The 27367-nt window shown below is 28.2% G+C and overlaps 4 protein-coding genes across 4 annotated transcripts; 1 reads left to right on the forward strand and 3 right to left on the reverse strand.

Annotated features, from left to right (window-relative positions):
* Nucleotides 1–1685: 1685 nt before the first annotated feature.
* OCT59_028621 (uncharacterized protein) lies at nucleotides 1686–2623 on the reverse strand (the record flags this gene model as incomplete). The annotated part of the gene is made up of 2 exons (XM_025330942.2): nucleotides 1686–2263; nucleotides 2379–2623. 2 exons carry the CDS (start codon nucleotides 2621–2623, stop codon nucleotides 1816–1818), a joined length of 693 nt encoding a protein of 230 aa, XP_025165577.1. The 3' UTR covers nucleotides 1686–1815.
* Nucleotides 2624–4664: 2041 nt separating this feature from the next.
* Nucleotides 4665–6510, reverse strand: OCT59_028622 (uncharacterized protein; the record flags this gene model as incomplete). Its single annotated transcript, XM_025329642.2, has 2 exons — nucleotides 4665–6049; nucleotides 6132–6510. The coding sequence occupies 2 exons, from the start codon at nucleotides 6508–6510 to the stop codon at nucleotides 4665–4667; spliced, it is 1764 nt and encodes a 587-aa protein (XP_025165578.1).
* A 5203-nt stretch (nucleotides 6511–11713) lies between these two features.
* On the reverse strand, nucleotides 11714–15652 carry OCT59_028623 (uncharacterized protein; the record flags this gene model as incomplete). Its single annotated transcript, XM_066147427.1, has 1 exon — nucleotides 11714–15652. One exon carries the CDS (start codon nucleotides 15650–15652, stop codon nucleotides 11714–11716), a length of 3939 nt encoding a protein of 1312 aa, XP_065994138.1.
* Nucleotides 15653–21923: 6271 nt separating this feature from the next.
* Nucleotides 21924–22625, forward strand: OCT59_028624 (uncharacterized protein; the record flags this gene model as incomplete). Its single annotated transcript, XM_066147428.1, has 2 exons — nucleotides 21924–21963; nucleotides 22282–22625. The coding sequence occupies 2 exons, from the start codon at nucleotides 21924–21926 to the stop codon at nucleotides 22623–22625; spliced, it is 384 nt and encodes a 127-aa protein (XP_065994139.1).
* Nucleotides 22626–27367: the final 4742 nt, after the last annotated feature.

Below are 27367 nucleotides of genomic sequence, written 5' to 3' on the forward strand. Positions count from 1 at the left end.
ATCTGTTTATTGGCATCAACAAGCGGCCGATAATAAGAATACGAGTGCAAACATTTATCTTGCAAAATGTTATAGGTTAGGTAAAGGTGTCGAAAAAAATGAATTTAAAAGCATTTAAATTGTTATAAAACATTGGCAGAAAAAGAAATAGATGAAACTAAATAAAGCATTTGAATGTTATAAAAAATCGGCAAAACATTTTGATGATGAAAAAAATGGTAAATTACCTGGATGATCTTAAGCATTAGTATAAACAAACGGCAGAAAATGATAATAAAGCACTATATAAATTAGGTGAAAGGTGAAGGTGTTTATGCCGATGAATTATTAAAAGCGAATAGATAGAAAGTGCCGTAACATAGAGGCCACCCCTTTGATACGTCACGACTGTCACGTGATCAGCAATTTAACATTTATCTTTAAAAAAAATTTTTTTCTTAAAAAGATATTGTATAATAAGTGCTTTTACACTCTATTACAAAGAAAAACGACGGTAATTCATATTATTATAAATATTAAAGCTATTTTAATAAAAGTTAATATTTGGATGGTTCCCATACCTGCTGAACAAGCTTTGTAAGCCTATAATTTAGCAAAAGCGCTAAAATCACGCTGTAAAATTGAAAAATAAATGTATTCATTGAAAAAAAAAAAGTATAAAAAGTATCCATTTTTTCACAGTATGTTTCATTTTTATTTATTTATTTTATTATTTATTTATTATACGATATACGACCTGTACTGAATTTGAAACTATAATAGTTATTAAAGTACTGTACCGTGTATAACCTTTCTATTGAACAAAGTAGGAATTAGAATAATTACCTGATGACTTATACCTATCTAAAAATCTATATATACTATCTACATTTGTGAACCCAATTTACTTTTTTCCTTCTAAACTTGTATTTATTTATTTTTGCCCGTCTTGATACGTTTTTGCTCGAGTGTTTTTGTCTTCGTCATTTTCATCTTTTTTTCGGAAGCCTTGTCGAACAAATCGTATTCATTTCTACATACTCCTTTAATTCTTCCTCCTCGCTTTTGGTCTAAATTTTACTTTCGATTATCATCCCATAATTAAATATCCTCATTTGTCGAATCTTTTTATTACCTTCTTCCAAGTTATTACTCTTTTTCTCTTCCTAAAATCATTAACTACTTGTGCTACATATATTCATCCAACTTCTTTTGTGACCTCAAGTCTTGCTTTATAAAACTAATCACAATTTTCCACACTTAAGTTCTTTAAGAATTTTTTAACTTATCATCATTTAATAAGAAAAAGAGTTTGCTGGGAGAAATAATTGGGTAATCAACAATGATTCTGTGTATGTCATAAGGAAGATGACACTTTATCTAACGTACACACTATAATTAATATAAATGTACGTAAAATATGCGACTTTATGTTACCAATCTAGGTTACTCACTTTCTATATAAATAATTTTATTAGAAGAAAATGCAAGCCTCGAGTATTAATAATAAGCAAAATCTTAATTGATCAATCTGAAATGAACGGTAGTTCGATCACGTATTCGATGAGTTACATTATTCTTCAATAGAAAGGTGTTACGCTAAAATATATTTTTTCGATGGAATATTATTTTTAAAAAAAATATTCAATAGAAATTATAGAAACTGAAATTATTTTATTTTCCAATTTCGTAAAAAAGCGAAAATCTTAAATAAAATGTTACTAATAAAAATTATATTGTACTTTCAAAAATATTATACAAGCTAATTACATATTTAATTGAATAATAATACAGGTAAATGAAGCGAAAGAAAATATATATAAAAAAAAAAGAAAATTACGCCACCATCGCCATATTCTGTTGTTGATTTTGATCTCTTTGAGGTTTAACCCAACCGGGTAACAACCAACGTCTAGAATAATAAACTTCAGCAGCACCAGTAATTCTAGAAGATTTACACATATGAGGTAAAATACATACTGTTAAAGGAAAGAAACTAAACACCAAAAGCAAAAGATATTTAATAAAATAATAAATCATTGATAACGGTTTTCTTCCCAAAAAATAAATAGCACAATTTAATGTATATTCATTAAAACAAAATTCTTTTGTTTTTTGACAAAAATTAGTGTGAGGAGCCGTAAAAGGACCTCCTTGAGTTTCTGATATACGAGTTAAAAGTGGAAGCGCCATACGACGAGTTATTTGCGGGACTGTATCGTTATGAAAATGTTTAGGATTTGAACTAAACGTTGTCGTTAATAGTTCAACTCTCGCCAAGGTTCTTTAAATAATAAAAAAATTAATTAGTTGATTAATTAAATTTGTTGATAATTAATGATGATATATTATATTACATGGTATTAACCTAATACCACGTATTTGATTTTTTATATTACCTCCAAGAAATAACGGTTCCAATACAAACTATAAATCCTAAAGGCGGGAAAACTAACGTAATTATACTTAATAGACATGTAATCAATACCCATATAAAACATAATATAGTCCATATTGGATTCCAAATTAATATGTAAAATATTCCTGCCCACGCTTGTATATTAAGCGCTTCTAGTCGTAAACTTTTATTATTATTATCATTATCAATTTGATTTTGTTCAAGAATTTCAGCAATATTAGACATCTTTATAAGTAGTATTATCGATAAAAATTATATCGAGAGGAGAAAAAAAAATATTTTTTTTTTATTTTTTTAAAAAAAAAACCAGTATATATATATATATACATAGTTTGAAGATCCATTTTGTATTTTCAGCCATTGTTTCTACATTTTTATCAATATCATTTGCAAATGATGCCTACTTGTGTAACCTTTTTTTTATACAACCGAAAAAGGTAAAGTTATTATGTTCTCACAATGAACTTTGGCATAAACAAAAAAAAAATAAATTTTACATTTTTATTTTTAATATATAGAAAGACAAGTCCGCGGAGCAAATCCGGCATACATACATTTATTAAGTTATTTACAATCGGAATATTATACTAATTTTCGCCTCTAGTTCCATTGATTCTGGCTGGTGAGCCGGGTCCGATTGATCAACATCTGCCGTCATTAACATGGAATCCGAGCAGGGAACCTTTAGGCGAAAATTAGTATAGCCCTTTACACAAATTTACACAAATGTAATACCAAAATCATGTGAAAGTTTAAGTATCAGGATTTTCGGATTTATCCCCGAATCACGTTTCTGTACGTGAATCAATTTATAGATAATTATTATATCAGTTAACAATATATGCTAATTTTACTAACCTATGAAGAAGCATCATCAGAGCCATTATTTCTTTATCACTTTCCATTAGATTTCAATCCTCTCGGCTCTATAATAAGAGAGGGTGCTGTCACTAGAAGCCGTTGAAGCCCGTCTGATGACCTAATTGGGATCAAATTCAAATAGTGGAAAGAATATGAACGTCTAAATTAGTAAATATTAAACGTATATAAATTATTTAAATAAAGTTTTATTTAGTATATTGCGTAAAGCCTTCTTTCTATTATATATTAAACTTGGGAATATTTATAGTCATAAAATTTAAGTTAATGTTGATAAAGAAAAGGCGGTTCATTTGTATAAAATAGCCGCAGAAAGAGAATATGTTGCATTTTCCTTGCATTTTATGAGCAATTGTAGAAATATAATGAAAAAGCTATAAAAAGGTCTTTCTCCACTTAAATATACTTTAAAAGTAAAACCTTGTTAGGTACAAATTAAATAAAAACATATAAGAACTATATTCGCATCATTTACCACATGACTCACGTGACTTCAGCCCAAAATTTTAATAGAAAAATATTGCCTCCGAAATTTTTTCACTTATTGCCGAATAATGAATGTATCGAGATTTACTAGATTTATAGCAAACTTTATTTTTTTAGTTGCATGAATTAATCAAATGAACGTTTCATATTTTGATTTCGAATTTCTTTAACAATCCGCTTCTATAAGATGTTTTCGACGATATGAAATTAAAAAAGATACAAGTTTATAAATAATTACAAGGATATGGAGAACACTATTCATAATTTAACCTTTACTCATACATTACTATGATCAATCTTTGCTCCAATATATTGAACAGCAATATTTAAGCTTTCTAAGACACGTTCATCGTCAATATCTTGATAATTGGACGTCATTTATAATATGTGCAGTTTCAAGATTAATAATCCGATTGATTAACTTTAAGCGTTATAAGTTATAATTTAAAAATAAAATAAAAAACAGAAAAATCATTCATATCGTTTTATCTGTTCTTTTATAAACCATACAATTGAATTTATGAATTCTGTCATTTTTTTTTTATATACAATAAGTATAACGTTAAACTTTTTTTTGTTTATAAGTTTAGATAATCAATATAATTTTATCTATTATGTTATGAGAAACATACAATATATATACTAAAAAGTACAACATGATGATGTTGCAACAACATGATAACGCAGTATAATTTTGCCCCAACATGATATTACAGGCACAATCCCACCAAGTTACCATATATTCTGATTTCTGAAGTCTATTATTAATTTATAGAGTAGTACATACCACCTGGTATATACAAAATAAAATTTTTTACACAAAAATGAATATTTGTTGCTAGTTATAAAAGAAACTTCTCATATCAATATTTTATCATATTCTAAAATATTTAATAGTTACCTATAACGATAATATCTTTGTTAAATCAAGCTCCAGAACATATTGCCTGAGACGATCATTCAATGATGGTAAATTCTTACTATTTTTAATAATTGCCTTTTCTTGTTTTGGTACAACAAAATAAAGTTCAATTATTGACTTATCTGATTTGTCAATAAATTTGTCAATTAATTTTTCCAATTCCAGATCTTCCAATTCCAGATCTTTCATATCATCATTATATTTTTTGTAAGCAGAAAATATAAAAAACATGTTTGGAGAAACTATTGCATTGATGTCACATATAAAATTCTTTTTACTTGGTATACAGTACTTGTCAGGTTCAATATCATCAATATCACTAATTATCAGCTTTTCTCTCTTAGACATTGTAAGTTTAGAATTATCTATTGATTCGAATAAAGGATGAATCTCAAATGACCCTCCATTTGACAAGGTACGATGAGCAATATATTCAAATACTGCTCTATGGAGACCAAAATAATTCCCTACTATCAACTTATCCTTTTCATAGATTTCTAGCTTATTTACAAACTTTTCAGAAACGTATGCAGAGGCAAATTGTAAAATCAAATCATTTCTTTCATTTGTGAAGATATGTGCAAGCATGTATCTAATATCTTTTTCAACATATATTTCCCCATAATACCCCAATAAATTATGATCAACAATATCAATTGCTCTCTGAAGAAGTTTTTGTTTACTTTTATTGAGAGCATAATTCAATGTAAATAAAGGAATTCCACCCCATTTCATGTATAATTCCCAAACTTCTTCTTGGCTAAGATGATGAAAATTTGCATGTCTGCATATATTGATCTCTTCCCAAGACCATACTGACATATATTGTTTATGACTTGTATAATCCTTTTCATATTGTTTGTAGTAAGGTCTATAGGGTGAAGTGATAAGGATCGTCTTTAAAGTACAAAGTCGGAATGATGGTATTTTGTTATCTACAACATAATAAGTATCTGGAGTGTTAAAATATTCAAGGAAATAGCGTTCTAAAATATTATAATTATAATATAAGGTGTAATTTTTGCTAAATAAAACGATGCATTCATTATCTTTACTATCATATATAACGATTTTATTTTGCTGTGCAAGTCGATAAAGTAAATAATAACTAAAATAGGTTAACCCAACCCCTGGATTGCCAACAATATGCCAATAATTTCTAGTTTCATGATTAAGAATGCTATCAGCAAGGTGGTGATAGCAATCACGAATTAATAAAAATTGTTCTTCATTATCATTACCTAAAAGATAGGAAACATCCTTAGAAAGGGAAATGAATTGATAATAAGAATGGTCCTTAGGCATCTTGATGTTAATAACTTTCCCATTTCTCAAAAAATCCCAAGATTTTCCAAGATTTTTATCTACATACACATTAGAAATTATTATTAGAAATTATAGTATATATAAATAAAATAAACGCACGTGTCTAAATTTTTTACTCACCAATACCTATGGGAAGATCAACAATAATATGAATGAAATCTTTACAATAAAGCATATCATCAGAGAAATAATAATCAATATACTTGCTTGTTATTTCTTCACCACCTAATATTTCTTTAATGGACAATGTATGATTCTTGAGTTGCTCAAACTTCTTTTTTTCATTGATAGAGATATTAACTTTCCATAATTTAAGAAATCTAGGATCAGTGATAAATTCTTCAATGTCTAGGTCTATATCGTCTATAAATTTTTTTGGTATTTTCTTTATGATAATCTCCTTTAAATAATAAACGGTATCAATCTTTCCAATTTCAATTTCAAAAGCATCTTCAGGAAGTTTTTCACGAATAAGACAAGTAAGTTTGATATCTGCCATAGTATGTTTGTAAAATTTGGCTATTAACTACGGTTTGTTTTTATTTCTCTATTTATATTTATATTTATATTTTTTTTTTAAAGTTGAATAATGTTGACTAACAATAACGTGGATTTGTTTGAACATCTGTCATTTCGTCATTAGCCGAGCATTGCAGTCATGTGAATTAAATCAGATAATCAGTTGTACGACTCACAATCAAAATTGAATCAAATAATCAGTTGTACGACTCACAATCAAAATTGGTTCATTTAAAAGATTTTAACGTCGTAACTACCATTAAAGATTATCTTCTGGAGTTGAATTTACGCTTTTAATCTTACCTTTCATCTTGATTTTTTCCTTATGTACTGTACTCAACTACAATAATATTAGTAATACAGTTAACTCTTTATAAATGAACACTGGATTATAGAGAGTTGACTGTATATATACAGAATATTACATGCATAAGAGAAATGTCATAAATCATAATATATCAAACAAACAAGGTCGAAATGACTATGGTTAGGATTAGAGTTTGGAACCGGTATTGGACATCGGATTTATAACGGTTTAATTATAACCAGTGTTTGATCCAAAAATCTTTTTTATTAAAACCAGTTCAAAACCAATTAACCGGTTAAATTAAACCGGTTCAAACCGATTAATCGAAAAAATTTTTCATTCATATTTCATATGAGCGAATTTGACGTTAATTTTGGCCTTCACATGACATAATTTTCATGATTTTGAAGTTGCCAGTTTATTTTTATTTAAATTCATAAGTGTTGAATATTTAAATTATTTTTAATTTACAAATTTCTATTTAACAAATAAAGATAAAACAACAAAAAATAAATAAAAATAAATAACACTTTATTGAGTAATACAGTATAAAAAAAAACAATGAATTTTAATTATTTTTATTTAATTTATTTTAATACACAAATTCCGAGACAAAGAAATGATACGCGAGAATTTTTCTAAAAAAATAAAACAAAACATACTTTGCAGAAACCTCTGGTTTTCATAAAATATGTTAGCGATATTTTTAAAATATACCAGACATATGATATTCCTATTTATGTTATCTCTGTTTTAACTATATGCTGACAATATGTTGAACATATAATATAAAAATCTTATTTTTATATAGTAACTATATGTTAGAGACATGGTAAAATATTATTTTGTATGTTAAATTTATATGGTTATTATATGCCAAATATGTGTCAGAGATATGATAAAAATATTATTTGAAATATTAATTTTATATAGCCATCATATGGTAAATATGTATCAATAATATAATAGAAATTCAATTTTATATAACAATCATATATTGAAAATATATCGAAGACAGAGTAATAATAATAAAATAATATAATAGCCATGTTTCAAAAATAATAAAATAATATAATGATTGTATGATAAAAATTTCGATTTAAATTAAAATTTCCTCCAATAAATTCATGTACGACTTGATTTTTGAAAGAATTTCTCTAGTGTAATATAATAACATAATGTTAGCAATATAGTTATCTAGCTGATTAAACTGCAGTGTAATAAAAACTATTTAAAACATAACTTCAATTAGCCTCATCATGCTTGGTGCTACATGTACTTTTATATTCGTGAATAAAGTGAATTTGAGACATGTGATCAATAAAATTGATTGGAAAGATTCAAAACTAACGTGATTCTTCCAGCTTCTGAATATTATAAAGTGGACATCTTGATATGAAATTAACATAGTTCGTCACCTGAAATTAAATAAAAAATAGTGTAAAATTTGACCATTGTTTGCTTTATGCTAAATAATAAATTCAATTTTAGCATATGCGACACCTTTAGATTCTTCATTTAGATCTACAAAATCGCCAATATGAAGTTTTAATCATACAGGTTCTTGATTGTCTTTAATAACCATGTATGAAATTGAACTATAAAATTCTATGTTTTTGTTCAATATTGCTGCACTTTAATTTAAATAATCTGCATAAGCTCTATAGAGATTTCGATAAAATGGATGATTATCAGCCAACTTTTTTGATACGTCTTTACACTTAACTTTTTTGGCACTCCATTGATCTTTAATAGCCACCTCTATTTCCAGAAAGAATTGGCAAAACCTAAAAGAGAAAAACCAAAGAATAAACTGTTAATAAGTTGTTAAAATAAAATTATTAAGAAAAAAAATTAAAATTACTTACCAAAATTTCATATCCAAAGATTTGAGAGAACGCCTTAAAAAACATAAAATGAACTGTTAGAAACCATTTGTTAAAAGGCGAAAAAAAATTTGAAAAGTGAAAACATATACTTACCAAAATCCAATATCTTAAGAAATCTGAAAAACTGTCTAAAAAAAAAAGAAATGTATTAGAAATGTTTCGTTGAAAGATGGAAGAGTTAAATAAAAAAATAGTCAAAAACTTACCAGAATGTAACCTCTAAAAAAACCTGAAAGAACCATCTAAAAAAAGAGAAAAAATGAACAGTTAGTAACTATTTATTAAACTAAAAAAGAAAAAAATAAAAATTTTACTTGCCGAATTCCCACATCCAAAGAGACTCAAAGAATTACCTAAAAAAAAGAACTAAACTGTTAATAATAGTTCGTTAAAATATTAAAAAAAAAGAATGAAAAATATATTTACCGAAATCTGGTTTCTTAAAAAATAAGTTTTGCAAAAATTGCGAAACTTTCTATATTCAGAAAAAAAATGGAACCTACAAAGAAATGAGAAAAGTTAGTAACTTTTCTCAAAAAAAAAGTAAAAATTTGTTCGTAAAACTTACTATATCAAAATCGAACCCAAAAAGGAAAAAGCTTATTTTTAGTTTAAATAAATAACTGCGGCTGTGGCTGTGGTTATATTAATATTTGTATCACATGATTCATGTGATATATAATTTTATATAAAATAGTATAAATAGGAGGCTTACCCGAAATAAATTTTTTTTTTTTTTATATTTTTAATGATATTTATACATGTGCTCATATATATACACATATATATATCTAATATAAATAATATAAATAATGATATGTATTCGTCAGAGAATACATTATCAGTTATACTAAATATAATATCAAGTCTATTAAGAAGCTTAATAACGTTGCCTTGAGACTTTCATTAGATTAGAATGAATAAACCATATACTTTAATTAATTAACTCATTTTATTCTTTATGAACTCTGTATAATATTATATATTTAATACATTTTAAATGTTTATTTTACATATTCCTTACAATTATATCTTATACACTTTTAGATTGAAACAATTATATTTTATTATTCTTTAAATCATTTCATCTCTTTTTTAAAAAAAGTATTTAAAGCTAATCTTTGACGAGATTAAACAGGAACCACTAGAGTAAGAAGCTTAAAATTTTTGGATTTCCGATGAATATTTGCTCTTTAGATGGATCTAGACGCGTAAAATTTGGTTGATAATTGATATATTGATGATCGTATGGCTGTAATTTTTCCGGGATTGACTGTACAAGTCTGAAGTGTGAACTGTTATCTCAATTGATACCATGTGGTTATAAACAAAATGAAAGTATTTTATTTTTTTTTTATTTTAATTTGATGAATGTTTACTAATTGCTCATTTAATTTTTTTCTTTTTAGGAATTCTTTGAAGTAACTTAACTATACTTATACTTTTTATTAGTGGTGCAAACATTCTGGGTTTATTAGTATAAAAAGAATTTGAGGTTAAAGGTCATAAGCTATCCCACCAGCTGGCAAAGTGTATGAAATTTCTTTAATTCACAAAGAAAGCCTTGCTAAAGTCATCTTTAGTGTAGGTCTAGTAATACATTGCCTTAATTGAGCGTGGCTACGAAGTTTATGATTCTTAAGTAAGCTCCAACTATATATATATCAATTTTATTTCAGATAATATTTTCATTAATGGATTAATGAAAAAAATTGTTGTATTAACATTCTTATTGCCGAGTTGAAGTGAAAGGATAAAAAGGATAAAATCTATAATTTAATTTTTTTTTTAAAAAAAAAAATAGTTGTATTATTTAAAATTAAAAAAAATTAAGATTTCATACAGCCTTCATATAGCCAATATAGGACAGCCGAGACAAAAAAAAATGCCACTAGCGATCGACCTTATAGTCATATGATAGTCACATGCTAGAAGCGTTAAAGTTGCTAGTTATTCATATATCAACAACATATTCAAAATATATTATTCGTATATCAACAACAGCATTCAAAATATGTTATTCATATAGCAACAGCATATTTGAAATATATTAACTACGTATTCAAAATATTCACTATATCATTAGTTTAAGTACATGTTTTAACATACTTTGAAAATATTGTAAAAATGTTTTATTCATATTACAAAATTATTTACTACATTATATTAGTTTAAGTTTAAATTTTAACATATATTAAAAATATTATAACATTATTTTATTAATATTACAAACATATTGCGTATATTAAAATATGTAGAACATATATATACCATCTGTTAGTAACATGTAGTGATTATGTCTAACATATTTTGTGAAAACCAGGGGTTTCTGCAAAGTATGGGCAGATATACTTTGATCGGAATGTCGATCATTTGCCAAAATTTAATGTTAATTCCGGAAAAATGATATCAAAAGATAAAAAAGATAGCCATATATGATAAATAAATAAAACGAATCAGCGGTTTAACCCGGTTGAATATAACCGAATATTCGGTTTAAACCGGTTTAAATATAACCGGTTTACATTCGATTATATCATTTCGAATTGGTTTAAAACCGATTAGTAAAAATCAAACGGGTTCTAACCTCTAGTTAGGATGACTAGAAATAACTAATCCTTTAAACGGTCAAATGACCAGGTTATTTATTATACAAATACGAGTCATACTTTTTAGTGAGATCGTATAAAATAAAGCCATATCATAAATACTTAGTCTATACTTTTCATTTTTAAAATATTTGATAGAAATAAAATAATGAAAATACGCTAATTAATACTTGAATAATGGAAATACGCTAATTAATATTTGGTAGAAATAAAATAATGGAAAACGCTAATTATTTTATTCGGTTTTTCTTAATTTTATTTTCAAAAAGTATAAATATGCAACGTAGTAAATTGTTGTATGTACTTTATAAGATTAACAAGCGTAAAAAAAAGATTACTAATATAAATTTCGGTTATTTAATATAAAAGTAAATAATACTATTCTGTTTCTTTATCTTGTTCGTATAATGCTGAAAGAATTTCGTGTGCATCATTGTTTCCTCCTTCAGCTGCTTCTTTATATAAATTATGGGCTTTCTTTTCATCACAATCAACTATAATTCCATGAAGAAAATAATGTGCAAGTTTGTATTTTCCATATATACATCCACTTTTGGCTGCTTGTTTATAATAATAAAACGCTTTAATTTCACTTATATTAACTCCTTTCCCTAATTCATAACTTTCTCCTAATTTATATAATGCGCTACTTTTATTTTCTGCTGATTGCTGATACCAATGCTTAATATCAAATAACTCTCTCATTATTTCTTCTTCATTTTTATGAAATGATCCATTAGGGTTTATTGTATCACTACTTATATCATTACTTTCTTTTAAAACCGCTTCATCATATAATTCAAATTCTTTCTTCTTATCGTTTTTTGTTCCACTACTAATATCATTACTTTCTTTTAAAACCGCTTCATCATATAATTCAAATCCTTTCTTCTTATCGTTTTTCGTCCAACCACTTATATCATTACTTTCTTTTAAAACCGCTTCATCATATAATTCAAATCCTTTCTTCTTATCGTTTTTTGTTTCACCACTTATATCATTACTTTCTTTTAAAACCGCTTCATCATATAATTCAAATCCTTTCTTCTTATCGTTTTTTGTTCCAATTCCATTTACATAACAATATCCAAGATGAAATTTCGCATTAACATATCCTATTTCAGCCGATTTTTCATAATATTTAAATGCTTTAATCTTATCTTTATTTACGACTATTCCAAGTTCATAAAATGTACCCAAGTTATCATATGCGTACTTATCTCCATTTCCTACTGCTTTTTGAAACCAATAAATGGCCAATTTCATATTTTTTTTAATTCCTTCTCCCTTAACATATAATAACCCAAGAATATTTTGTGCGTATACATACCCATTCTCAGCTGATTTTTTATAATATCCAAAAGCTTTAATTTCATTTTTATTGGTCCCTATTCCGAATTTGTAACAATTACCTAAAAAGTATAGTGCTACTTTATCTTCATTTTTTGCTGCCTTATTATACCAGTAAATAGCTTTTTCTAAATCCATTTCTGTACCCTCACCATTCTCATACAATAATCCTAAATTAACTTGTGCCAAACTAACACCTTTTTCAGCTGCTATATTATATAATTCATATGCTCTTCTTTTATTAATTTCTGTTCCAATTCCTCTATCATAACAACATCCAAGTTGAAGTTGAGCATCAAAATATCCTTGATTAGCTGACTTATTAAAATACTCAAAAGCTTTTCGTTCATCTTTCTCAACACCTTCTCCAAATTTATATGAAATCCCGAGATTGTATTGGGCAACTTTACATCTTTTTTCAGCCATTAGTTTATATAACTCAAATGCTTTAGATTTATTAATTTCAGTTCCAATGCCATCTTTATAACAATATGCAAGTTCAACTTGAGCATTAAAATAACCTTGATTGGCTGATTTATTATAATACTCAAATGCCTTAGCTACATCTTTTTTGACCCCATTTCCATTTTTATAGCAATTACCTAGATTATATTGTGCAACCTCATATCCATTTTCTGCTGCTTTTTTATACCAATAAATAGCTTTTTTTGAATTTTTTCCAGCACCTTTATCATGAAAATATCGAAATCCAAGATTATACTGAGCTAAATAATTCCCTTTTTCGGCTGCTATTTCATATAATTCAAATGCTTTAAATCTATCTGTATGAGTTCCAATTCCATTAAAATAACAATATCCACATTCAAACTCGGCATCTAAATATCCTTGATCAGCTGACTTTTTATAATATTCAAAAGCTTTATATTTATCTTTACTTACACCTTTACCATTTTTATAACAATTACCCAAATTATATTGTGCTAATTTACACCCATTTTCAGCTGCTTTTTTATACCAATAAATAGCCTTTTTTAAACTTGTTTCTGTACCTTCACCATTTTCATATAAAATTCCAAGGTTGCTTTGTGCATTTCTTTGTCCACTTTTTGCGGAAATATTATATAATTCAAATGCTTTCACTTTATTAATTTCAGTTCCAATTCCTTTATCATAACAATATCCAAGTTCAAATTTAGCATCTAAATATTCTTGATTACTTGATTTTTCGTAATAATCAAAAGCTTTTCTTTCATCTTTTTTTATACCTCTACCATTTTTATAACAATTGCCCAGATTATATTGTGCTTCTTCACACCCGCTTTCTGCTGCTTTATTATACCAATAAACAGCCATTTCTAAGTTTTCTTCTGTACCTTCACCATTTTCATATAAAATTCCAAGATTACTTTGTGCATTTCTTTGTCCGTTTTTTGCAGCAATTTTATATAATTTAAATGCCTTTACTTTATTGATTTCAGTTCCAATTCCTTTTTCATAATAATATCCTAGCTTAAATTGAGCGTTTAAATACCCTTGATCAGCAGACTTTTTGTAATATTCAAATGCCTTAACTTCATCTTTTTCAATTTCATAACAATAACCTAGATTATATTGTGCTTCTTTACATCCCATTTCTGCTCCTTTTTCATACCAATAAACAGCCTTTCCTAAATTTCTTTCCACACCTTTGCCTTCACTATATAAATTTCCAAGAGTATTTTGTGAAAGTCTATGCCCCTTTTTGGCAGCAGTTATATATAATTCAAATGCTTTTGTCATATTTGCTTCGACTCCAATTCCATTATTATAACAATATCCGAGCTGATACTGTGCATTTATACACTCTTGTTCAGCTGATTGTTGAAATAACTTAAAAGCCATTTCGTTATCTTTTTCTACACCTTCGCCATTTTGATAACAAATACCTAAATTACATATTGCGAATTTATTTCCATTATTTATTGCTTCATTATACCAATAAATAACTTTTTCTAAATCTTTTTTCGTTCCGATTTCATTTTTATAACAATCACCTAACATATTTTGTGCATTTGAGTACCCCTTTTCAGCAGATTTAAGATAACATTCAAAAGATTTCTTATCATCTTTATTTATTCCTATACCGTTTTGATAACAAAGACCTAAATTATATTGTGCATATATATCTTTATTGGAAGCTTTTAAATACCATTCAAATGCTTTTTTCTCATCCTTATTTATTCCAATTCCATTTTGATAACAATAACCTAAATTATTTTGTGCACAAGAATTTCCTCTTTCTGCAGATTTCAAATAAAATTCAAATGCTTTAAATTCATCTTTCTTTTTCCCTATTCCATATTGATAGCATAAACCTAAATTGTTTAATTCTATTAATCCTTTCTTTTTATCATAATCTAATTGATTTTCGTTTAAATATTTTTCTTTTGATTCAAAATATTCTTCTATAACATCTATTTCATCTTTACAGATATTTATCACTAAACCATTAAAATCTTCAAATTGCTCATGTGAAATTACGTGAACATTTTCAAAATATTTAAATTTTTTTAGAATAAAATCGTTTTTATCTAAAATAATATCTTTGTAATAATAAAATGATAATAAAAATTTTGAAATAATAATATTAAATAATTGATATTTAGAAGTCAATTCTTTGCTCTTATAATCATCATCATCATCATTATTTTTATTATTATTAAATGATAATAAATATAAATTTAATGCTTTATTTTTATCAATGACATCTATTAAATCATGTTCATAAAAATATCCTATTAAACCAGAAAACCAATTTTCATTTTCTTTATGATGTTCCATTAAATTTAATATCGTTATAAAATCTTTTTTATTATAACAAAAAAAATCTAGTACCCATTTATTTAAAATATTTTTAATAATTTCAAATTTATCATAATTTTCTAATTTTACAATTAGTTGATAAAAACTTTTTAAGAAATCTTTTAAGAAATCGTCATCATCTTTTGAAATATTATTTAATGACATTATGATTTTTTTAAAAATTTTTTTTTAGTTATAATGAAAGGGAGCTAGGGAAAAGAAAAAGGATTTTTTAAATAGGCTAAAACTTTTGTACAAAGTACTACAAAATACTGTTGGTTACACTTTAACCTAAATAAGTTAGAATTTCAATAATAACTATATAATGTATTAAAAATTGATGTCGATCACGTAGGGTGGTGACAAAAAGACACATGTAATGTACCGTATAAAATAAGTTTTTTGACCAAAAATTTCGGTATTTTTTTTTAATATAACGAAAACTTTCGTTTCCGTCACACTTCGAAAGAGTTTTACAACGTTTCACACACCTATTTTAACAACATAGTGGACTCAAACACCTTTTTAAAATAACTTTTTTATTTCCTGTTGCCCTTCGTGCTAAAAGTTAGGAACAACATTTTTTAACTGGTCTATACTCAATAGTACCGCCTATTACCCTTTACTCCCAACGAACCCGCGAAGCCTTCTCAGAATTTTACTACGACCGAAAACGATCCTTTGACGACACTACCAGTCACTCAAGCTATTCTTCGCCTTTACAAACCTTGCAATACGCATATTCTCCACACCACGTTAAAGAAATTCAACCCATAAATATCATATGATACACGCGGGAGCGGAACGTTATACAATGCTGATGTAGGCAGATACTTCCTGCTCTCGCTACATTTTCATGCAGACGAACCCCTGTCGATCAAAAACAATTTTTCAATATACACGAATGATATAGATTTATCTAAGGATCATCGTCACACATTCCCGATCAACATCTAACAAACCCAATTTTAACTTCATTTTGGGGAAATACCTCACGTTCGTATTTTCCCTTAATCACCAATTTTCCAAACAGACCGTCAACAAATACTTTAACAGATTAACGCCAATGACTACAAGAAAAATGCTTAGCCATACGTAACAGACTTTCAAGTGACAAAAAATAACAAGCGGACTAAAACGTTTATCCGCTTTAGTTCCGGAGAACACGTGAACTACTTAGGATTTTATATCCGACTGTACAATACCCCGCCCACGTAATGTCTAAAAAACCGTTGGCGATGTGAACAACATATTCAAAATGTTACTTTATACCACCGAGATGACTCTCTTGCAAAAGACCCACGATTACCAACCTAAAAAATTGTACAAAAAACAAATGAATCAAAAAATCGATTCCGCAAAGTATCAGGCAAAAGGCAAAGATATTCATTCCGACCGCCTCGGACTCAGCTATACTGTTACCATCAGAAAATATAACTCAAAGAAACAAGGACAATTTAAACCCGCTAAATAAGGCCATGGCTAATTCGACGACCACTAAAGGAAACTCAGTTAAGAAACGCGTATATTGCAAAGAATACATACTCTAATTTACGATTTGACGTCGTTCGCTCACCAAAACAGACCATAAGATAGATGGAACCGCTTAACCAGTAGCATCTTAGGACAAGACATTTGTGCAACATTAAGCCTATATCCTATATCCTTCGTCATCGGAGGTTTATAACCCTACAGTTTTTAAACAGATCCATCACTTACCCGAAAAATTCTTGTTGACAAATAAACATCCGCTTGGTAAACACTCAGCACGACCCACGGCATAATCCAGATTCTAAGAAAGACAAGCGACGCGAAAAGAACTGGTTACGTAGACAGAAAAAACGTAACAATAAAAAGAAACCTTTACCTCCGCTACCACCAGGCACCCTCGTATTTTTTATCGTGACACCTACAATATGACTGCAAAATCCGACGTCATTTCGACGTTAGCAAATTACCTCACTACAATACGGATATTACGACGCCCTTAGAATTAGACAATGGTATCTTCAAAAACAACAAACGATTATTATGGAACTAAGGCGTTACACCCAAAGCAAACGTTAGTGCGCGATTCGTCATTAATAAAAAAGACCGAGAAATTCTTAACGCTCCGGACGTTTTCTTCCGAAGAACTCCCCCTCCGGACAATACCTCACATACAACTACTAGTGATACATAATAAGTCTCGGTTGCTGCCTCTTATCTACCCGCCTACTCCAGCGCGAGATTAATTACTCCCCTTAAAAACAATTACGGACTTTTTTAATAGTATCATTCTATACCCGACAGTATTTACATATAGTATCGGCAGATAAAAGAAAAATACGGATGACTTGTTTTAGTTAGAATTCTTCATTTGTATTATTTTGTTCGCTTTCTTGTTCATTGAGATTTTACAACCTTTATTACTTTAGTCCCTCAGGGATCGCCCGCCACGGGTTCCTTTTGTTCGGTCAACCAAGGTGACATCGTCACGATAGCAGCGGTTTGGTCCATAGTTTTTGTAAATTACTTTAGGTTCTAGGTTAATGTCCTTGTAACACAGTTAACACAGTAAGTATCATAGAGCATAATACTTTTTTTTGTGCGAATTCCATTAATTATTAATATTAGTAACAAATTGGGTTATTAATATTTTCAAGTTTTCATAATTTTCCTATATTTACAATGTCAAATTTTGATATTCAAATTTTAAAAAATAAGACTTGTTTTCAGACAATAAAAAATCTTTTAATGCAAGACATTTTTCACAATTAGTAAATAAATTTTCTAATACAATTAATACAATTAAAAATCATTTAAGATATATTTTATTTCAACTTTTTTTTTGTAAAATTTATATAGTAGTAAATACATATATATTACATATAATTCTAAAAATGCTTGAAAAAAAAAAATATTTGACAAAAATAGAATAACTACATTTAACCAGGGGGGAAATTAACTGGTGAGCAGAGTTACATAATTCCTAGTAGTCAAACTATAAAACTGGATTGTACCAGAATTAACGTAATTCCTTACCTGGTTAATTTTCCTCCGGTAACACTGACAAAAAAATATGATTTAAAAAAAAAATAACAGAAATATTTGACAAAAAAATAACCATATTTCATAAAAAAAAAATTTCTGGAAAAATGGTACCATGCTACCCAAGTGAACTAATCCCTACTGTCGTAGTCCTTCAGGGTAACTGATATCCTAAACTTGCAAAATAAAAATACACACCTTTCCTTCAAATTCAGCTTTTTTTTTTCTAGCTTCCTTAAGATATAGATTCATGAATTCACAATATAATGATCTAGCTATAAGAGATAAATAAGACAAATAAATTTGTCAAAAAATTATATTCGACAAAAAAAGTATTTAATAAAAAAAAATACTTGCCAATTGGAGATTTTTAAATAAAAAATTTGCATCATTTTCAATAATACTGAGTTAATATTGTATCATCTTTATTGATATAATTACAACTATTTTTTCGAATTAGAAAATGATAATTCTTGTAACCATCCAATCAAATTCTACTCAAATTTTATACAAATGACAAGATTGATATATCTTTATCTAATTAACATTCAAATCTGAACCAAAAATTTTGCCTATTTTTACTCTTCAAACTTAGTGGATCTAAACTGACTTCTAAAACGGCTGCCGTTTCCAGTAATCAAAAACAAATAACAATCCTTGCTATCAGAATGTGGATCCATTATCTGCAAGTTTAGATTTATCAAAAGAAGTATATGAAAGTACAAAGTTTTTTTCCTCTAAGAACCTCTGTACAGCGATCTGGCAAAACATGGCCACCTGTTTTTCACCAGTGGTCAAGCCATCATACAAACCACATTTAAAAGAATTATTAAGAATCTATGAAAGCCACTTTACGGAAAACTAAAAGGCCTACACATAAAGAAGAAGAGACAACAGCAACATGAACAAGAATATACAGCATTTTGCCAAGGCTTACTTTAGAAATATCCCAATAGAAATTATCGTGTGGAAAGTCTTCCCTATAAAAAAAGAAAATTCGGAATTTGTCCTGAAAAGTATGGAAAATGTCCGGAAACTTTCCGTGCGTCCGGAAAGCATTCGGAAACGGTCATGTTTTGGAACATTTTCCGGACGCTCGATTCTAGACAAATTCTGGACAAATTCTGGAGTGTCAAGAAAATGTCTGGAATTTGTGCGTCCGGAAAGTGTTCCAAAACGTGACCGTTTCCGAATGTTTTCCGGACGCACGGAAAATTTCCGGACATTTTCCATACTTTTCAGGACAAATTCCAAATTTTCTTTTTTTATAGGGCTTAGCACTTACACCAATAGTAGTACTTACACCAATAGCCGTACATCAACGATTTTGATCTTGAGAAAAACCAAGGATTTCAGATTCATAACTTTTCAGGTGAAACGTTTGAACAAAATTTTAAATAATTCTTTTGTTAATATTTACGAGGATTCCAGTACTTTAAACGACACTAAACGGTTAGAAGCAAGACCTAAAAATTATTTACCTAATACATTTTATCAAAATTTCAACAAAAGAACAAATTTAGATACAGACGACAAACCATGTGGTTCTTTCAATCGATATCTTTACTGTTGGTAGTCTAACCTGCAACTACGTTTCTCTCTCCTACACATTGTACACAATGCGTTAATCATTCTGACGAAAACTAAAAATCTAAAAATGGCATAGAAGACAAATATATATCTTAAAAAGATAAATTAACTAAATAATTGACTTCCGCAAAGATTAATTTTATTATATAAATAAAAATATTTTATTCATATATTCATAATAAATTATTGAAATTTAAATTAACTAGCAAAATTTGTAGCAATATGTTAAAGTTGAAGTAACTTGGATTCTAAAAAAAATCTGATAAAAAATTATAATCGCTTCATATTCTGCATCTTGAAACTAAACAAAGTAGAAAAACATAGTAACGTCGAAGCAAATACTATACTATACAATCTGACCTCAATATTTACGAACCCAAACAAAAAACATTATAAAAATCTGGATATACTGAATATAAATCAAAATCCGGTATAAAATAACCGATGATTTACCGTTAATTTTAACATAATCACGTGATTTTCAAAGGAATTAGAACCCACCTAATTTTGTCTAAATTAACTCACGCATATTAGTTTTTTGTACGAAAATGCCATCTACTTTTATTTGTAAGTCTTAGAAATAAAATAAATAAATAAATAAATTGTCTAAATTAACTAATACTAAATCCTGTTTTGTACGCAACCAAAAGCGTATAAAAGGATAATGATAAGTTAAAAACATAAAAAAATATTATGAATATCTAAGAGAATAATTTTATCTCCTGATTCAATTTCGCTTAATTTAGGTGCAATTTCTCCCTCAACTTTATATATATATTAAGAATAAGTAAATTAGTATAAATTTTTGGGATAATAATACTTTAATGTTGGTCTAAATTACAGTCTGTTTAAATCTGAGATTCATAATCTTTCTCAGCTATAATTGTCACATGAAAATATTCATTTTTATCCAGATCGAAGCACTATACAGGAGAATATGAATACGATTTTAACATGAAAATAACAGCTTTTTGAAGTAAAAGGTCGTACTCATCTACTGACTTATTTTTGTCAATATCGATACTAAAAATATCAATGTATATGATAAGTGGGTTAAGTACTATATGCAGAAAATTTTTCTCCGATGATATATATTTGCCTCATGGTCAACTATATTTCGCATGAATCATTACGTGTATCAGTCTATTAGGATACTGATATTTATATTTTTTATGTTTGCAATCAAATAAACTAAAATTAATCCTTTAATAAGTTTTATAAGTTTACAGCTTAATTATACTTTTTATATACTCTTACTATAAAATTACATGATCTTGTTTGACACAATTGATCATTTTAAATAAAGAATTTAGTTACCGGTAGTTTAAATTTTGGTATAATTTGATGATCATTATATCGGAACTCATAATCATGATAATCAGTTTTTTACCAGTTTATCGGGTATACTATTAATTAGAATTATAGATATTCAATAAAATAAATAGAAATAATGTTATTACATAATATTTATCAATATAATCATAATGAGTCCCATTTTCATGTGTAAACCCGTAGACTATATAGACTATCTGAGTTAATTTATTTAATAGACGCGAAAACTGATATTTTTCGCGTTTTTGTGTGTTTATTGCTCATAGTTTATAAAAAGTTTGTACAACAAAAAAATATATAAAAAGGTCTCAAATATCCTTTTCAATTTCAATACGAAAAAATTTATTTCTACGAAAAAATTTTATGAAATAAATTTTAATTTATATATATATATTATATATATATTTTATGAAAACTCTTTACGAAAATTTAACTTTATAATTTTTTTACCCAACTTCACACCAACTTCATCCAATTCACCCAAATGCCACAACATAAGAAATCGTCTAAAGGACATTCTTGGGGTAATTTGATAGTTGTTTACAATAAAGGACAGGTTTATCAAATCGTAGTTTCAATAAAAAAATATTTTAATATACAAAAGTATTCATTATTTAATCATGTTGAAAATAATAGTACTCCGGAAATACACTACACGAGTTCCATCCCCACCACCCCCATCTTCACGGCAATCACAAACTGAAAAAGAACAAGAGCAAAAACAAGAGCCTGCTGTTGAGAAATCCGAAAAAGAAATTTCGAAGCCCCCAACTCATAAACCTGATTCTTTAACAGCAAATAACAAAAACCAAAACTTCATTTATCAACTCGTGATCACATAGTTCAAATAAGTAATGATTCAACAGTTGGAGATGACGAGTCAATTTGGGATGAAGGAGATCAACCTACTACTTCTTATAATATAGCCAGAAAACTTTCTAGTGTCGAAGAAGACGTTTGTTATCCATTAAGAACCGCTAACAAAGGTGATGGAATAGATTATAATGCATTAGAAGAATATATTACAGAAGAAAAAACTTCAGCGAAAAAAGATGAGGAAAATTATCATTTATTGCCTTCGTCTATTAGAATAGGGACAGGTAGTGCTCATACCGGGTCGGATTCGGTCGGGTTTGGAGAATATATCCGACTCGACCCGGCAAAAATAGAAATGATCCAATTTTAACCCGACCCGAGTATATTTAATTCAAATAACCCGGGTTAGACCCGAAATTTTCATTGGATAATATACTGTATGCTTAGTAATATATCAAAAATATTTTTTCAAATATAATTTTTTCAATAACGCAAGGTAATTGATCTACAAGATGATCATATAGGTCACACAACTTTTTGTTATTAAAACTAAAGCTAAGCACGAATTTAAAGATATCTTAAATTCCTGTTTATTTATTGCTTTATATTTGAACTATAAAATCGAAATTATATCACTTGCTTTAACAGAAATTTGACTATACTTTACGTCTGCCAGGACTTTAAACACATGCATGCTATAATTGTATCTGCTTTAAGATTACATCTTTTTGCAGCTATCAAATCGGTTCCACCGGAAACTACTGGAATGCTGGTTGCTTTATTAATCATCAAAATCAACTTATTAGTTAATGTAATGTTAATAATTAAAATAATAATTCATACACATACCCGTAATTGCAAGGTGTCTCTAGCAATTTTCGCTAAGTGAGCATATACTACCTCATTCATCTAACAAAATTATATAAACATAATCAATATTAACGCGTAATTGATATGTGATCAGTGATTTTAATGATCATCCGGGTCTAATTCGGGTCAAAACTCGAGTCAAGGAAATGAATGACCCGACCCGACGGGTCGGGTCATGTGGGTTACGGGTTATTAAAATTGTTAGTACCGACCCGATTTAAAATTCACTCGGGTTGAATTATCCGGGTTAGATCCGAATTTTGCGGAGCACTAGGGACAGGCAGAACAAGACTAGGGTATTATGTGGTATGTATAGTAAATTAACAAGTTTGCCAGATGGACGTGAGTAGGTGCGCACTGCAGGATTCACGCCTCGCATGAGACATGCTTGGTGCATCCAAGGTTACAGCTGAAGCCTTCCGGATGGTAAACTGTTTGCCGGATGGACGTATGAGTAGGTACGCACTGCAGGGTTTACACCTCGCATGAGACATGCTTTGTGCATCCAAGGTTACAGCCGAAAGTCTCCCAGATGGTAAACTGTTATGGTCAGAAATCGTTGATAGTTTGCCACTCCAGTTGTTTAGGTTTGGTGAACTATCAATGATGACATATGTATACTGGTGGCTGCAGACACTTATGAATGTTTGTAAATTATAGGTAATCCTGATAACGATGGTGCCTCCCTCAGGTGATAACACAGGGTGCGAAGCCTTCTGTTAATTTTTGCTGGACCTTATCCTCTATAATGCAAATAAGGTCTTCGGATTCCTACGAGTTTGTACCAGACGCACCACTACCTACTTATGAGTAGACCATAGAGAATGGATGGCTAGTTTAGAGTTTCACATGGGAAGAGTTATTTTTGTAATAACCTTTTGTGATAAGATTCGGATTAGTAATTGATCAGAGTGAAAGATGTGATTGCATCATTATTTGTATCTAGCTCATTGTTTCTTTGTGGTACAAGGGTTTAAGCTACATTTATGATGAAATTTCTCAAACCTTTTTCGGTAAAATTATCTTTTATCATGGTTGATGAAAAATTAATGGCCATTAGGTTGATATTTGACCGTATATTCAACACCACCGGTTATTTCTTGTGTATAATTTTCTAGGAATATGGTCATTATTCAAGTTTGACGTATTTTGCTACTTATATATTCATATTCTTTTGTTATGCCAAACTCCCAGCCCACACTCCCAACCCACATACCTAAAGGAAGACATAAAAATAGGGATCTAAGAGAAGACCTAATAAAGAGAAAACCTTGACAGGAGAGTGGAGGTGCACATATTTTCTTAGAGAAGTTCTTGAAAAAGAGTGCGTATCAAGTATTAAAAACGTGAAATTTTTTTTTTTTTTGATGTTTATACTTTGTATTTGTTATCTGACCTCTTATCATTGTATCAAACACTGGACAATAGATGAAAGTTCTCTGGATGAAGCATTACTGATTTTCTAGAGAGTGTAAATGGCTCAAAAAACTTTAAAAGAGGTGTGTATTTTTTTATTTGCAAAGTGGGTAACTTCCTAAGTCAAAATTAGAACGGATAACTCATTGAGTCGGGGAGTTCACAAATTTTACTTAGGAGGGTACTGGATTTGTTTGTTTGGGTTGGGTAAGGGTGAGCAAAGTGGGTAATTCCTTGAAATTACCTGCTTTTTTCTTTTTTCTTTTATTTTTCTTTTTATTTTTTTATTCCCTTTTTTTCTTCTTTTTTTCTTCTTTTTTTTTATTTCTCTTGTTCATTTGATAACCAACTCAAGCAGATAAAATCCTACTTTGTTATTGGTAAAGTCTGCTAATTCTAAAGGAGGAATTGGCTATGTCTTCTTTACCATTAAATAAAAATTTAGCACACTATTAATAATTTTTTCTTTCTCATAATAGGTAAATGCAGAGATTTACAATCAGAAAGTTTTTTTTTTTACCAAATTTCTTCCTTTTTGATTTCGAATTTCCTGAATTGGTAAATTTCTTCCTTTTTGATGCTGAATTTTAAGTAATATCATGGGCGGATTTGACCCATTTGATGATCGTCATTTTGGCTAAAATTAATGTTAATTTTGGCCAAAATGATCGACATTCCGATCATCAAGTGAGCCATATGTAATAATAGGTGCAAATAACCACTTGAATGTGGAATTACTGTTCGATACTATAAAAATTTCTTTTACCAAACTCTCTATACAAAACTTTTACTCTTAATTCTTAAACCATGAGCTCAGTTTTAACTGTAAATTTGTTTACTATAGAGTTTAGCATTTAAAAATGCTTCAGTATTTCTCTTTTTTAAAGATAGAACTTAAATTTTGTTGACGGGCATTTAGAAGTAGATCTCTTAAAACGTCCAATATAAATTCGAGGCAAAATTTACGTGATTTTATTAAATTTCTTCCTTTAATTTAGCTCTTTATTTGCTAAAATATTAACTGTCAAAAGTCTGAAATGTTCAAAAGAAAAATTATTTTATTTATTTAAAAATATTTGCCGATATTTTTATAATTTTTAAATCTTTTTAAAATAAATAACTCTTTTGCTAAGTTGCTTTATATAAGGTGTCAGATCCCTCTTTCGTATTTCTTTTATAAAATTTTTCATTCTCAATCACTATACTGGCGACCTTTTGTTAAAATACATTTTATACTAGGGCTTGTTAGACGCTCTGCCATATATTTTAAGATTGCTGAATAAATTCTTCTCTAAGTCTAACGTGAATGTATAAGTGTACGTTATTAGTTATATCGTTAATAATACGCGATAAATATTTTTTATCGGCTTTTACAAAAAAGCGTCTTAATATATTCATATATATTATAAATATAATTTTATTATTCCCATTAAAGAAAATAAATTTTATCTGGTATATACTATGACTAGATTTTAATTTTGGTATTTGCATCGATCAAAAAGATTTTCATCTCTTGATTACTAAATCTGAAACTTTTTTTTGATAGATTGAGAAATTACCAAAAATTTTCGATATTGCGAACCACTTGGACCATGTGATATAATTAATAAATCGACCAATCAAATCCAAACAAATTTCACAAATCATGAGGCGCTACTAATATAATTCGACAAAACTCTAAATAAAACTTTAATAATATAATTAGTAAATTGTATGATCATTTAAAAAAATTTCTATTTGATAAAAGTTATTGCATATTGGACAATTATTTAGTTAGCAAGAATTTTTTTTTTATACACTGTACTTAGTACTAATGTTAATTATGGCGTGAGAAAATAAAATTGGTTAATTATTGTAAATCAACATTAACGAGCATTCATAAAATCTAAGCCTCAAAAAAAAAAAATTTACTTTTTTTGTATTTATTGAGGATATTGGAGCAAAATTTGCAAGTCACGTGACCCTCGGCAAAAATGGCAAAAGAACTTGGTAATATCCATAAAGTCACCTTCTAAGAAATTTACAGCCATATTTGGAATACAAACACAAACACAACGACATATTACATTAATTTCAAGGAGTATTGGCATGTTTTGGAAATTTCGGAGGCTTTGGAATATGGAGATCTCTTCCACATTTTTATTATATATTCGACAACTACTGTATTACCAGAATCTTACCGGAATTTCAAAAATTTGCCATGGTACTACGGAAAAGTCTATTTTAAATTTGGAAGTATTTTACCGAAGGAATATGCATAGCGAAGCTGCATATGATCAACTGGCGGAAGTACCTTATAAGTAGTAATGGCGTAAAATTGTTAAACGTTATAGCATGATAGAGCATGAAAGACAATGAAAAATAAAGTTGAAGCACAAATTACAGAGAAGGAAATGAAAAAAGCTATTATTTAAGCCAAAATGGAATGAAAAAAAATGCTCTTTAATTTTAATAAATTTCGTACGACTGAATTTGCGGTAGTGTTTGTGATTCATTCCAAAATTAGTGAATTTTAGAATATAACAAATTTGATAACTCAATAAAAAAAAATCTTACAAATTCTTAAAAAAGATTTTTTTATGCGCAGTCAATTGTAAAAAATTTCAAGATGATTATTCGTATATTACTCATTTACTAAAATTTCTAAAATTACGTAAATAATATTACTCATTATTAAAATTCCTAAAATTATGTAAATTATGTAAGAATTAATACTCTTTTGAACAAAGTAATTTAGCCCGATATTAAAGTATAGGACTTCGTTCTAATGTTTTTTTTTTTAAAAAAAAAAAAGATATTTGTACGCTCTGTAGTATTATTGGTTAA

Source organism: Rhizophagus irregularis, chromosome 8, assembly GCF_026210795.1.
Source record: "Rhizophagus irregularis chromosome 8, complete sequence".
NCBI classification, from domain to species: Eukaryota; Fungi; Glomeromycota; class Glomeromycetes; order Glomerales; family Glomeraceae; genus Rhizophagus; species Rhizophagus irregularis.